The sequence below is a fragment of the Symphalangus syndactylus genome, chromosome 12, assembly GCF_028878055.3.
Source record: "Symphalangus syndactylus isolate Jambi chromosome 12, NHGRI_mSymSyn1-v2.1_pri, whole genome shotgun sequence".
NCBI lineage: Eukaryota > Metazoa > Chordata > Mammalia > Primates > Hylobatidae > Symphalangus > Symphalangus syndactylus.
In genome coordinates, this window is record NC_072441.2 from 83,468,279 (window position 1) to 83,479,140 (window position 10,862).

Consider the following 10,862-nt stretch of genomic DNA (forward strand, 5'->3'; position numbering starts at 1 on the left):
ATGATTTGAGTGGAGGGGGCTGGGATTTGTGGCACCTGGAGTAAGGAGGTTAGCATCATTTGGGTGAAACAAATCTCTCTGGGGATGAGGAGCCTGCGGGGAGGGAGAGCTGTTTGCAAAGTCCCCCACTCCCATCCCAAGGGGCCTAATTTATTTGCTGGCTCCTGAGAAGGAAGAAGAGATCTCCTGGGGTGGAGAGGAGCCCAGAGAAGACAGAGCCTACTCTCACCTGGCAGCAGTCAGACACTGAGCCTATTCTGGATAGCACCGCCCCTGCCCCCAGCCTAGCACCTGAGGCTGACTTGTGGTCAAGACCCTGTCCCGCCACAGATAAGCAGATAGGGAGGTGCCTGCATGTTCCCTCTCCTGAAGCATAGAAGCAAAGTAGCGGCATGCCTGTCTCCCTGGACACAAGTGGTTGGCTTGCGTTCTGAGAACCCAGTCAGGCCTGGTTCCGCCTGGTCTGGGCCTCTCCAAAAGAGAAGAGACAAGGGACAGATAGCCCTAGGTCTGGTTTCTGAACGCTTTTCCTGAACTTCTACTTCCTAGAAAGAGAGAAGAGGAGAGCAAGGAACTGTGTGTGTCAGGATGCATGTGGGTTTGTGTGTGTGTTGTGTGTGGATGGATATAGGTGTGTGCTTGGGTGTCTCTGTGCCTGATCTCTAGCAGTCTGATAGTGCCCTTTCCTATGTGTGTCTGGAAGGTGTACCTGTGTGTCCGTACGTCTGTGTCAGGCGCCTGTGTCTCTATGTTCTCTGCCTTTGGGTGACTGTGCCTTTTTTCCTGAATGTGTGTGTGTGATGTGTGTGCTTGGGTGTCACTGTGAGGACAATGACTGTGGTGAGAGCTGGAACACAAGGTGCTCTGCCCTCTGACTCAGGATCAGCGTCTCTGAGAGTAGGAGTGGGAATGCCTGGGGACACCCCTGGCTGCCCCGGGAGGGGCCCTGCCTAAGTGCCAGTGAGGAATCCTTTGTAGGTGTCCAGGGAACCCTGCTTTACCCCCAGCTGACTCTCTCCTTGACCCCCTCCTGCGCCTTGGGTTCTGGACCACTGAAGGCTCTTACAGCACCCAGTATTGACATTCTGGGGGGTTCAGCTCTTTTACTCTGCCTCCAAGAAAAACAAGCCTCATGCTCAGCTGGGGGCTTCAGGTCACCAGCTGTCAGAGCCTTGGTGCCAGCTGAGGACTTCTCCACCACCCTTCTGTGCCCACCTGAGTCCTCACGCACACAGGAAAAGGGGGCATGGACGCAGCAGAGGGCCACAGTGTTCAGAAGGGAAGGGGTCCAGCCCTACTTACTAAGAGGTCCTGGATCCCCAGCTTCTTCTCAAGTCTGCTCCTTCCCCTCATTCCCAGAGATGAATGGGCTTCCCTGAGATCAAGATCCTTATCTTGGGTTCCCAAATCCTTCTGGGAAATTCAGCCTGGGGAGCAAAAGGCCCAGGACCAGTTGTAGCAAACTGAACCCAAGAGGGAGAGGCGAGGCACGCGCTGGTCTTTCCCGAGGGGGCAGCACGGTCCCCACCTCCCACGCGTCGCGCGCTCCCGGCGGGAGCGGGACGGGGCCTGTCGGGGGCGCGCCAGGGGCGGGGCTTCGGGGGCGCGCCCAGGAGAGCGGAGGGAAGGGCTGGGGGCGTGGCCTAAGGCTGGGGGCCGGCGGCGGCGGCAGCAGGGAGCTGGGAAGCGGAGAAGCCGGGAGCGCGGGGCTCAGTCGGGGGGCGGCGGCGGCGGCGGCTCCGGGGATGGCGGCGGCTCCGCTGCTGCTGCTGCTGCTGCTCGTGCCCGTGCCGCTGCTGCCGCTGCTGGCCCAAGGGCCCGGAGGGGCGCTGGGAAACAGGCATGCGGTGTACTGGAACAGCTCCAACCAGCAGTGAGTCGGGGACCCTGGGAGTCCGCGCGTCCCGTGTCAGTGAGAGGGGGAGCCGGTGGGCCCGAGAAGTCCTGGGGGATCCCGGGGTGGGAGTCCTGGGAGACCAGAGCTGGGGGCTGGGAGGGGACGGAGAGGGGGACGCACTCTGTGGGCGTCTAGGAAACTCGGGGGTGTCTGAAGAGGCTGTTGGGGGCTGTAGTAAGGAGCGCTCGGGCCGTGCGGAGGAGGCTGCTGGAGGGGCCCCCCCACCCCATCTTGGCTTCTCTCCGCACCCGCCGCTGGAATAGCATGCCCCTGTCCCATAGTCCCACCAGCTGGGCTGGGGTTTGGGGGTAGCGGTGTGCTGGGGATAGGCCGCTGCATTTTGGGGCCCAGGGATGACCTGTTTTTGGCCATGAGGGCTTCCAGGGGTTCTGTCTAGGACTCCTGCTTTTAAAAGTGGGGTCCAGAGCTGAGGCAGGGAGTCCGACCGAGCCCCTCCCTAGAAGGAAGGCGAATGGGTTGTCTTGGTTGTGTGGATAAGCCCGGCTGGGGTGAGGTAGGGCTGGGTCGCCGAGTTGGGGGGCCCTAGGAATGCTGCTTGGTTAGGATGGGAACGTGGGGTACCGGCGAGAGGGAAGGAGGCAGAGAGATGTCGGTGTGTCACACACGCACACACACGCCCGGGCTGGAGACGGCGAATGGCTCCAAGTGTGAGCGGGCGTGAGCGGCTGTCAGTGTGCGTGTGTGTCTGAGTGTGTGATTTGTGTGTCTGCGTCGGCGATCGTCTAGGGGTGGGAGCGGGCGGCGGGTCGGGGAAGGGGCTGCGGTCGCTGTCCGCGCGGCCGGCTGCGTCTGGGCTGGGGTGGCTGTTGGCGCCGCCGCGATCTAGGCGGGTGTCAGGGCGGCCGTGTGGTTTCCCGGGGTGTGTGGCGCGGTGGCCGGGTGCTGGCTGCGGGGCCGGGTCCTCATTCTGCTCAGTCCTTGCTGCCCTTGTCTTCTCCTCCCCGCCAAGCCGCCGTGTGTATCACCCTGGCCACCTTAGTGTGTGTCTGTGTGTTGGTAGGGGGAGATCCCTGGGGACGCGGGGGTCACTGTCACACCTGCCCGGGCGGTGGCGGCAGCACTGCCTCTGGCTCCCCACCCCAGGGACCGACTGACCAGGGAGCAAATGGCCAGACCCCAGGGGAGGGGACCGGTAGGGCCGGGCGGCCGCGACCCCCAACCTCTCGGAGGAGGGGCTGCCGCTCGCCGCTCCGCTCTTTGTTGTTTGGGGCTCCGCGCCGCCCCCTCTCTCCCTCCTCGCGCCCGGAGTGTCAGACTGGGGGTGGGGATGAGCCAACGACGCCCCCCTCTCGCTTCCCATGGAAACCTTGGGGGTGGGGACGTGGCCCCTCCCCCCCGGAGCGGGACTCCAAGAACTCCGGGGGGCGCTGGGGGCTGACTTTCCAGCTCTATCTAGCTCAGCCCCCTCCCCCAGACTCACACGTCCGCCCCCCACCCCGCTAGAGTCTGGCGGGGAACGGAGAGCTCGCAGGTGAGGGGCCCCGGCTTCCCCGCCACCCTTGGAGCACCTCAGCGTTCTTAGCGGAAGCCAGAGCCGGGGAGGATGCGGGAATAGGTTTGGTGGGGGGAGGTGTTGATCAGGTTCCCCTCCCCCGCATACACCTGGGCGCAGGTGAAAGCTCAGGGAGCGGGTAGGGGAGCCCGGGTTCCGGGAGCCTCCTTTCTGTCCTGTCTACTCCGTGCGGGCCTGGGCCGGCAGAGGTAGGAGGGGGCGCACACTGGGCCAGGAGGCTGCCGCCGCCCCCGCCTCGCTTCCCGGGCCTTTGTTGCCGCTGCGCCCGGGCTCCCCGGCTCCCTCACTGCGGCAGCCGCGGCCCCATAAATCGTGAGAGCGACGTGCTCCGGAGCCGAGAGTGGAGAGTGCCGGGGAGCTGGGGGCGGGGCCGACCGAGCCACAGGCTCCCGTGCCCCCTCCCCCTAGTCACGTGAGGTGGGCTCCATGCTCCCACCTCCCGTCACGTGCGGAGGGTCTCTGCCCCTTGGGGTCACGTGGGGAGGGTCTTGCGACCCCGCCTCCTGGGGGTCACGTGGGAGGGTGCTGGTGGGACACGTGCGTCGGCCTCCTTTGACAGACCTGGGGACTGTGCCCTGCACACCGGCCGCGACCTAGCCCTCTGCCCCCCGCTCAGTACTTCCATTTAGTCCCGTGGAATAGGAGAGACCTGTTCCCAATCTGGCCCAGAAACTAGGGGTGGGGGGATTGTATTGGAGGGATGCATTAGAGTATGAGGTCGAGGAGTCCCCTAAGCCGGGAATCGAACTTGGTGAGGGGGGTTGGGACGGCCGATGGCCAAATATATGCCCCCTGGCCTGTGTTTCATTTCCTTGCAGAACTGAGCAAGGATGTTGGTATTTGCCCCTGTCTCAAGGAGCTTCGAGAACATCTTTCTATATAGCTGTCTCTCGACCTATCTCTGAAATGCTTCTGTTGCTGATCTCTCTTTCATTCATGCATTCATTCAACAAATATTTATTGAGGCTCTACTACGTCCCTGATGGTCTTTCTCTGTGTTTTCTCCCAGTCTCTGAGTCTCAGCCTTGCACCCTTCCCTGTCCCTGCTTCTCTCCTTTGCGTCTCTGTCTCCGCCGTCTGTGGGCCTCTCTGGCCTGCCTGTCTCTCCTGTTCTCCAAGACTCTCGGTTCTCGTTCTCTTCCCTGCCTCTCTGGGTTTCTGGCTTCTCTCTCGCACGGTGTCTCCCTTCCTTTCCCCTCTCAGTGAATCCGGCCTCTGCTAACCTCCCCTTCTCGGTGTGTGTCTCCCCCTCACTCCGTCTCTGTGTCGCGCTTTCGGCGTGTCTCTCGCTCCTCTCGGCCGCTGCAGATCAATAAACCTTCGCGGCCGCCGCCGCCGCTGTCGCAGGGAGGAGGGGCGGAGGTGTCGGGCGCGCTGATTCTCCCCCACCCGACGCGGCCCAGGGAAGCCTTGAGCCTAGACCCGGGCTGGCCAGACTGGGACGGGCGGGGCGCCGAGGCCCAGGGCGCCTGAGGGGCGCAGGGTTGTCAGCGTGCAACCGCCGCCCCCCGAGCGTTCCCGCCACCACCGCCACCACCCTCAAAGCCCGGGCGCGCGGACCCCACGCTGCGCACACGTGGTGCGGCCTCGCCTGCTGGAGCGGGCGGCGCGCAGCCTCGGGGGCGCGCGCTAGAGGGAAGAGGAACCCGGGTCTACGTTCTTCCTCCACCCCTTTAACTCTGCAGCCCGGCGTCTAAGACCGGGGCTGGGGGTGGAGGATGGCGAGGATTTGACAAGTTCAGGGCCCCGTGGGATCCTTTCCCTACTCCCTGGTCTTGTTGGACACCCTGTTTACCTGCCCTAATTGCCCCGGGCTGGGGGAGAAGTTTGCTCCTTACCCGCTCCGCCCGCCTGCCCCCTCCGCGGACACTCCTGGTTAAGTGGAGCCAGGCGCGGGCCGGCAGAGCACTGAAAGCGAGAGAGAGGTGTCGGGATGCGCCTCAGAGGCGGCGAGAGTCGGGAGAGACCAAAATAACGGGGCGAAGGGACACCCCCTCCAAATGGGGTGTGTCGGCATTCGCCTTTCTGCAAGAGAGGCGAGAGGCTATAGGGGATGAAGTGGAGCAAGAAGAGACAACAGTAAGAAGGGGCAGGGCACAACCCGGTCCCCAGGTCCCAGCCCACCCCCACCCTTCCGCAGGAGGTGCGGCCCTGGAGGCGGGGTTAGCTGCGGAGCTTCGCAGGGGCCCAGCGGCACCTCTCTCTCCGCACTGCTAGGGAGAGGGAGGGAGGATGACAGATTCAATTAAAGTGCCCAAGCCAAGCAGACACGTTGGGTCTCCAAAGAGTTGTGGCTGGGAATTCCTGGCTCTCACCCCGTTTGTCCCCGTGCCCTCTGTGTACCAACTGGGCCCAGCCACCCCACCGGTAGGTCTTTCTCTCACATGCCCAGCCTTGGGGGTGGGGGCATTTCAGGGGCTGTTCCTGCCACCCAGCGCAGGAGTACATAACAGATGGCTTCTCTTCACCTGCGGTCGCCCTGCAACCTTTTTTATAAGGCTAGTCCTGCCCTGTTGAGGAAATGGAATTACCTGTAGGAATACCTTGGGTGTTGGCTTCCTCTGTGCTGGAATGGGGTGTGTTGTAGGGGGAACTGGGCGGCACAGCAGGGAGGGGCTGCTTCAGAGTGGGACTGGAAACATGGGTGAGGCTCAAAGACAGAGATCCCAGTGTGGCTGTGCAGCTGCTCCAGACCTGGCACCCTCACCACTGGCGGCCCCCTCCCCAAGGCCTGAGGGAAGGAACAGACTATGGGGTTGGTGACGGACAGGCAAGCCTAGAATGGCAGTTTGGAGCCAGGCCTGGTCTAACCCGTTTTCCTGCTCCCAGTGCCCCAGGCCGAGACTCCTGCCCACCTGACTGCCAGGGCAAGGGAGGGGCCTGAGTGACCCATTACTCCCATGGGAACAGAGTGGGGCTGGTGGCATTCCTGATGACCAAAGGAGGCTCTGCCAATTCTTACTGGGGTACCCAAACATCAGCTCTCTGCCTGCCTCACTGCCAGGCTTGGAATGGGTTGCTGGTGGAGGGGACAGCACAGGCAAAGCCAAGGAAGTGGGGTCAGGGGGGAGGGACCCCCAAGGCCCCACCGTGTGCAGAAGCCTCCATGCTCACTTCTTTAATGGATCTAATTACTGTTTGGGGAACTGGGTGGTGCCTGGTGACATAGGGAGCCAGTCTCTCCCCTCAGGGAGCTCCCAGGGACTAGGGACCCCGTGGTTTGACGTTTTGCCAAGGACCCCATGCCTTTCTGTGTCCACCACTCTCCTTGCACTGCCAAGATATGTGCATTCTTATCGTAAAGAAATTAGGGAAAACCCCTGCCCCCTCTCCGAGTTTCTTTCTCCATTCAGAGGTTTCTCCATCCCCACACCGCTCAGTACTGCCATCGAGGGTGTTAAGACCAACACTTTGATGGTGACTAGCAAGGCAGGTGGGGATTACAAGGGACCCAGCATCTGCTTCTGTGTCCCAAACAGGGATCAGGGAAATAAGAGGCGCAGCCATCTTGTCTAGGCCCTGTGCCCACTGCTCTGCCCAGCATCATTAAGGGGGGCCATTGTGCCAGGTTGAGGAAGGAGGTGCACAATGAAACAAAAGTTTGGGCTGGTTGGCATGATGCCACGTGGAGTCTTGGTACTGAGTCCCTTAGCGCCCTCATGTGTTTTAAGTTCCTGGGAGCCTAACTGTCCTTGGCCTCAGGGTGGGGTCTCTGTCACGGGACTCAAGGTACAGAAGCCAGTGATATTGTAGTATGGGGAGGGCAGGGGGAGACCCCAGATTGGTGGGGTCAACCAATACTGGCATGCGGGCCAGCACACATACAGCCCAGCTTTTCTGTGTGTCTGCTGCCTATGAGTGGGCGGTGGACATATTTGTGTGTGTGCCATAGAACTTATGCATGTATATGCATGAAACCGCCATACATGCGTCTGTAAGGGCAGGTCCTGCTGGACAGGCCCCCGGGGTGGACTGGCAGCCGCAGGGAAGCATGGTGGGAGAAGCGATGGAGGGTGTGTGTCCCTCGGAGGGGATCCCTCCCACGTTCACCCTTGGCTTCCATCCCTCCCATCCCTCCTCCCGGCTGCTGAATTATGCAGGATGGACGGAGGAAATCCGGGCCTGGGTCTGGGAGTCGCTGGGGCCTGCGCCGTTTCTGTGGCAACCACAGCGTACGTTCCCTTCTTCCCTCCGCCCCTCTCCCTCGCCTCCTTTTCTTTGGAGGCAGGCCGGGCTTCCCTGCGCCTTTGCTACCCTCTGGTGGCCAACAGGAGAAGGACAGACCAAGAAGGAGGGCACGGAAGGAGACTTAGTGGAGCGGCGGCACTAGGGCCCCGGGGGCAGAGACAGGGCTGAGCAGCGAGGAAGCTCGGAGGAAAAGTCGGGAGGCTACGCGTACCCTGGGGAGGGGCTGCGGAGCGGTCAGATGGAAAGCGGCTTTGCTCTGGGGTTTCTTCGCTCTGAGCCGCTTCCTCTTCCCCACAGCCTGCGGCGAGAGGGCTACACCGTGCAGGTGAACGTGAACGACTATCTGGATATTTACTGCCCGCACTACAACAGCTCGGGGGTGGGCCCCGGGGCGGGGCCGGGGCCCGGAGGCGGGGCAGAGCAGTACGTGCTGTACATGGTGAGCCGCAACGGCTACCGCACCTGCAACGCCAGCCAGGGCTTCAAGCGCTGGGAGTGCAACCGGCCGCACGCCCCGCACAGCCCCATCAAGTTCTCGGAGAAGTTCCAGCGCTACAGCGCCTTCTCGCTGGGCTACGAGTTCCACGCCGGCCACGAGTACTACTACATCTGTGAGTGACGGCGGCCGGGCGGGCGGGTCTAAACGCGAGAGTCTGAGTGACAGCCGGTGGGTGGAGCCCCGAGGCTCCGGGGCGGGGCCGGCGCGGCGGGCGCCAGGTCTCGCGGCTGAGAGACCAGGGAGGAGGCGTGGGCACGGGGCGCCTCAGGGGTTCAGCTCAGACGAGGTCGTGGGGCCAAGAGAGGAGTTTGGTGACAGTCCCAAGTTTGGGCTGCGGAGAATCGCTGTTTCTGTGTGGGACATTCCGGGGTTGGAACATAAGGGATCCCAGTTTCTTGAGGGGTGGGACCAAAGGGGCGTTTAGGGCCGACGGCAAAGCTACAGTGACCCGTGTCCCAAGGGTAGGGGAGCTCCTGAAGGAGACCGCCCGACGGGGACAGTTTGGAGGGGGTGAGAAATACAGCCGTCGAGGGAGGGCACAGGGCACACATTAGGCCAAAGTGACTCAGGCCCGGTCTCCTTCCCAGCCACGCCCACTCACAACCTGCACTGGAAGTGTCTGAGGATGAAGGTGTTCGTCTGCTGCGCCTCCAGTGAGTAGAATCGGCTCTGAGCCGCGCCCCCATCCTCAGCTCCCTGCTTTGGGGCTCCCCTGGCTTCCTGGGGGTGGGGGCGGAGGGCACAGGTGAGGGGGCCTTGCTCCCCAGCCGTAGCAAGGGGAGGGAATCCTGGCCCTGACTCTCCCCTCCTCTCTCCCCACCCGCACCCCACCCCGCAGCATCGCACTCCGGGGAGAAGCCGGTCCCCACTCTCCCCCAGTTCACCATGGGCCCCAATGTGAAGATCAACGTGCTGGGTGAGTCTGCGCAGCGCCCTCTGGTGGCCACTGCTGGAACCGCAGCCCCCCGCCCCGGTGCCCGCTCACCTCGCATGCCGTCCCCCGGGGCCCTGATACTTCCTACCCCGTGGGTGGTCACGTCCCTGGCTCCACTGCTGCTGCCGCTGCCGCGTGCCCCTGCCCTGGCGCGCAACCCAGCCCTCACCAGTCTGTCTGTTCCTCTGTCCACAGAAGACTTTGAGGGAGAGAACCCTCAGGTGCCCAAGCTTGAGAAGAGCATCAGCGGGACCAGCCCCAAACGGGAACACCTGCCCCTGGCCGTGGGCATCGCCTTCTTCCTCATGACGTTCTTGGCCTCCTAGCTCTGCCCCCTCCCCTGGCGGGGAGAGATGGGGCGGGGCTTGGAAGGAGCAGGGAGCCTTTGACCTCTCCAAGGGAAGCCTAGTGGGCCTAGACCCCTCCTCCCATGGCTAGAAGTGGGGCCTGCACCATACATCTATGTCCGCCCCCTCTACCCCTTCCCCCCAGGTAGGGCACTGTAGTGGACCAAGGACGGGGACAGCCACGGGTCCCGAGTGGCCTTGGCTCTGGTAATGTTTGGTACCAAACTTGGGGGCCAAAAAGGGCAGTGCTCAGGACTCCCTGGCCCCTGGTACCTTTCCCTGACTCCTGGTACCCTCACCCTTTGTCCCCCCAGAGAGACATATGCCCCCAGAGAGAGCAGATCGAAGCGTGGGAGGCACCCCCATTGCTCTCCTCCAGGGGCAGAACATGGGGAGGGGACTAGATGGGCAAGGGGCAGCACTGCCTGCTGCCTCCTTCCCCTGTTTACAGCAATAAGCACGTCCTCCTCCCCCACTCGCACTTCCAGGATTGTGGTTTGGATTGAAACCAAGTTTACAAGTAGACACCCCTGGGGGGGGCGGGCAGTGGACAAGGATGGCAAGGGGTGGGCATTGGGGTGCCAGGCAGGCATGTACAGACTCTATATCTCTATATATAATGTACAGACAGAGTCCCTTCCCTCTTTAACCCCCTGACCTTTCTTGACTTCCCCTTCCAGCTTCAGACCCCTTCCCCACCAGGCTAGGCCACCCACACCTGGGGGACCCCCTGGCCCCTCTTTTGTCTTCTGTGAAGACAAGACCTATGCAACGCACAGACACTTTTGGAGACCGTAAAACAACAGCGCCCCCTCCCTTCCAGCCCTGAGCCGGGAACCATCTCCCAGGACCTTGCCCTGCTCACCCTATGTGGTCCCACCCATCCTCCTGGGCCTTTTTCAAGTGCTTTGGCTGTGACTTTCATACTCTGCTCTTAGTCTAAAAAAAATAAACTGGAGATAAAAATAACTGAGTGTGTGTGATTTCAAGGGGCCATCACCCTTCTGTTACACTGGTTAAACCTCACAGGGCACAGGGCCTGAGTAGGGGAGGGAATTCTGGGGCCAAAGAGTCAACAGGGTGTTCAAACCTTGTTCTGGGGCTCATCTTCATTACAAAGGCAGCGCTGCTTGGAAAGAGCAAGAGGGGCCTCCAGGCAGGGCCTGGCTGACTTTGGTCAAATCACTCAACCTCTCTGATTCTCAGGTATCCCACCAGAAAAACTGGTTGTGGTATCTCTCTCTCAGGGTTGGTGTAGGGATTAAATGACGCAGGGAGTTAAAGGCTCCGTCAATTATGGTTTCCACCTTTTCTTCCCCTTCCATTCTGTAATTGAGGTTCTTGACTGGAGTCTATGGATTTCAGGGGATTTGAGAACCTAGACAGAAAAAAAAACTGTCTTTATTTTCACTTGCCTATAACTAAAATTTAACATTCTCTTGTGTGCTTGGGCAGCAAGCTAT

The 10,862-nt window shown here is 61.6% G+C and overlaps 1 protein-coding gene across 2 annotated transcripts; it reads left to right on the forward strand.

The window, feature by feature from the left end:
• The first annotated feature begins 1,640 nt into the window (after positions 1-1,640).
• Positions 1,641-10,368, forward strand: EFNA3 (ephrin A3). Of its 2 annotated transcripts, XM_063626665.1 has the most exons (5): positions 1,641-1,873; positions 7,917-8,230; positions 8,706-8,771; positions 8,957-9,034; positions 9,248-10,368. In XM_063626665.1, exons 1-5 carry the CDS (start codon positions 1,746-1,748, stop codon positions 9,376-9,378), a joined length of 717 nt encoding a protein of 238 aa, XP_063482735.1. In that variant the 5' UTR covers positions 1,641-1,745; the 3' UTR covers positions 9,379-10,368. The 2 variants fall into 2 exon arrangements, with proteins under 2 accessions (XP_063482735.1, XP_063482736.1); XM_063626666.1 differs by lacking the exon at positions 8,957-9,034 and having other exon boundaries at positions 1,647-1,873.
• Positions 10,369-10,862: the final 494 nt, after the last annotated feature.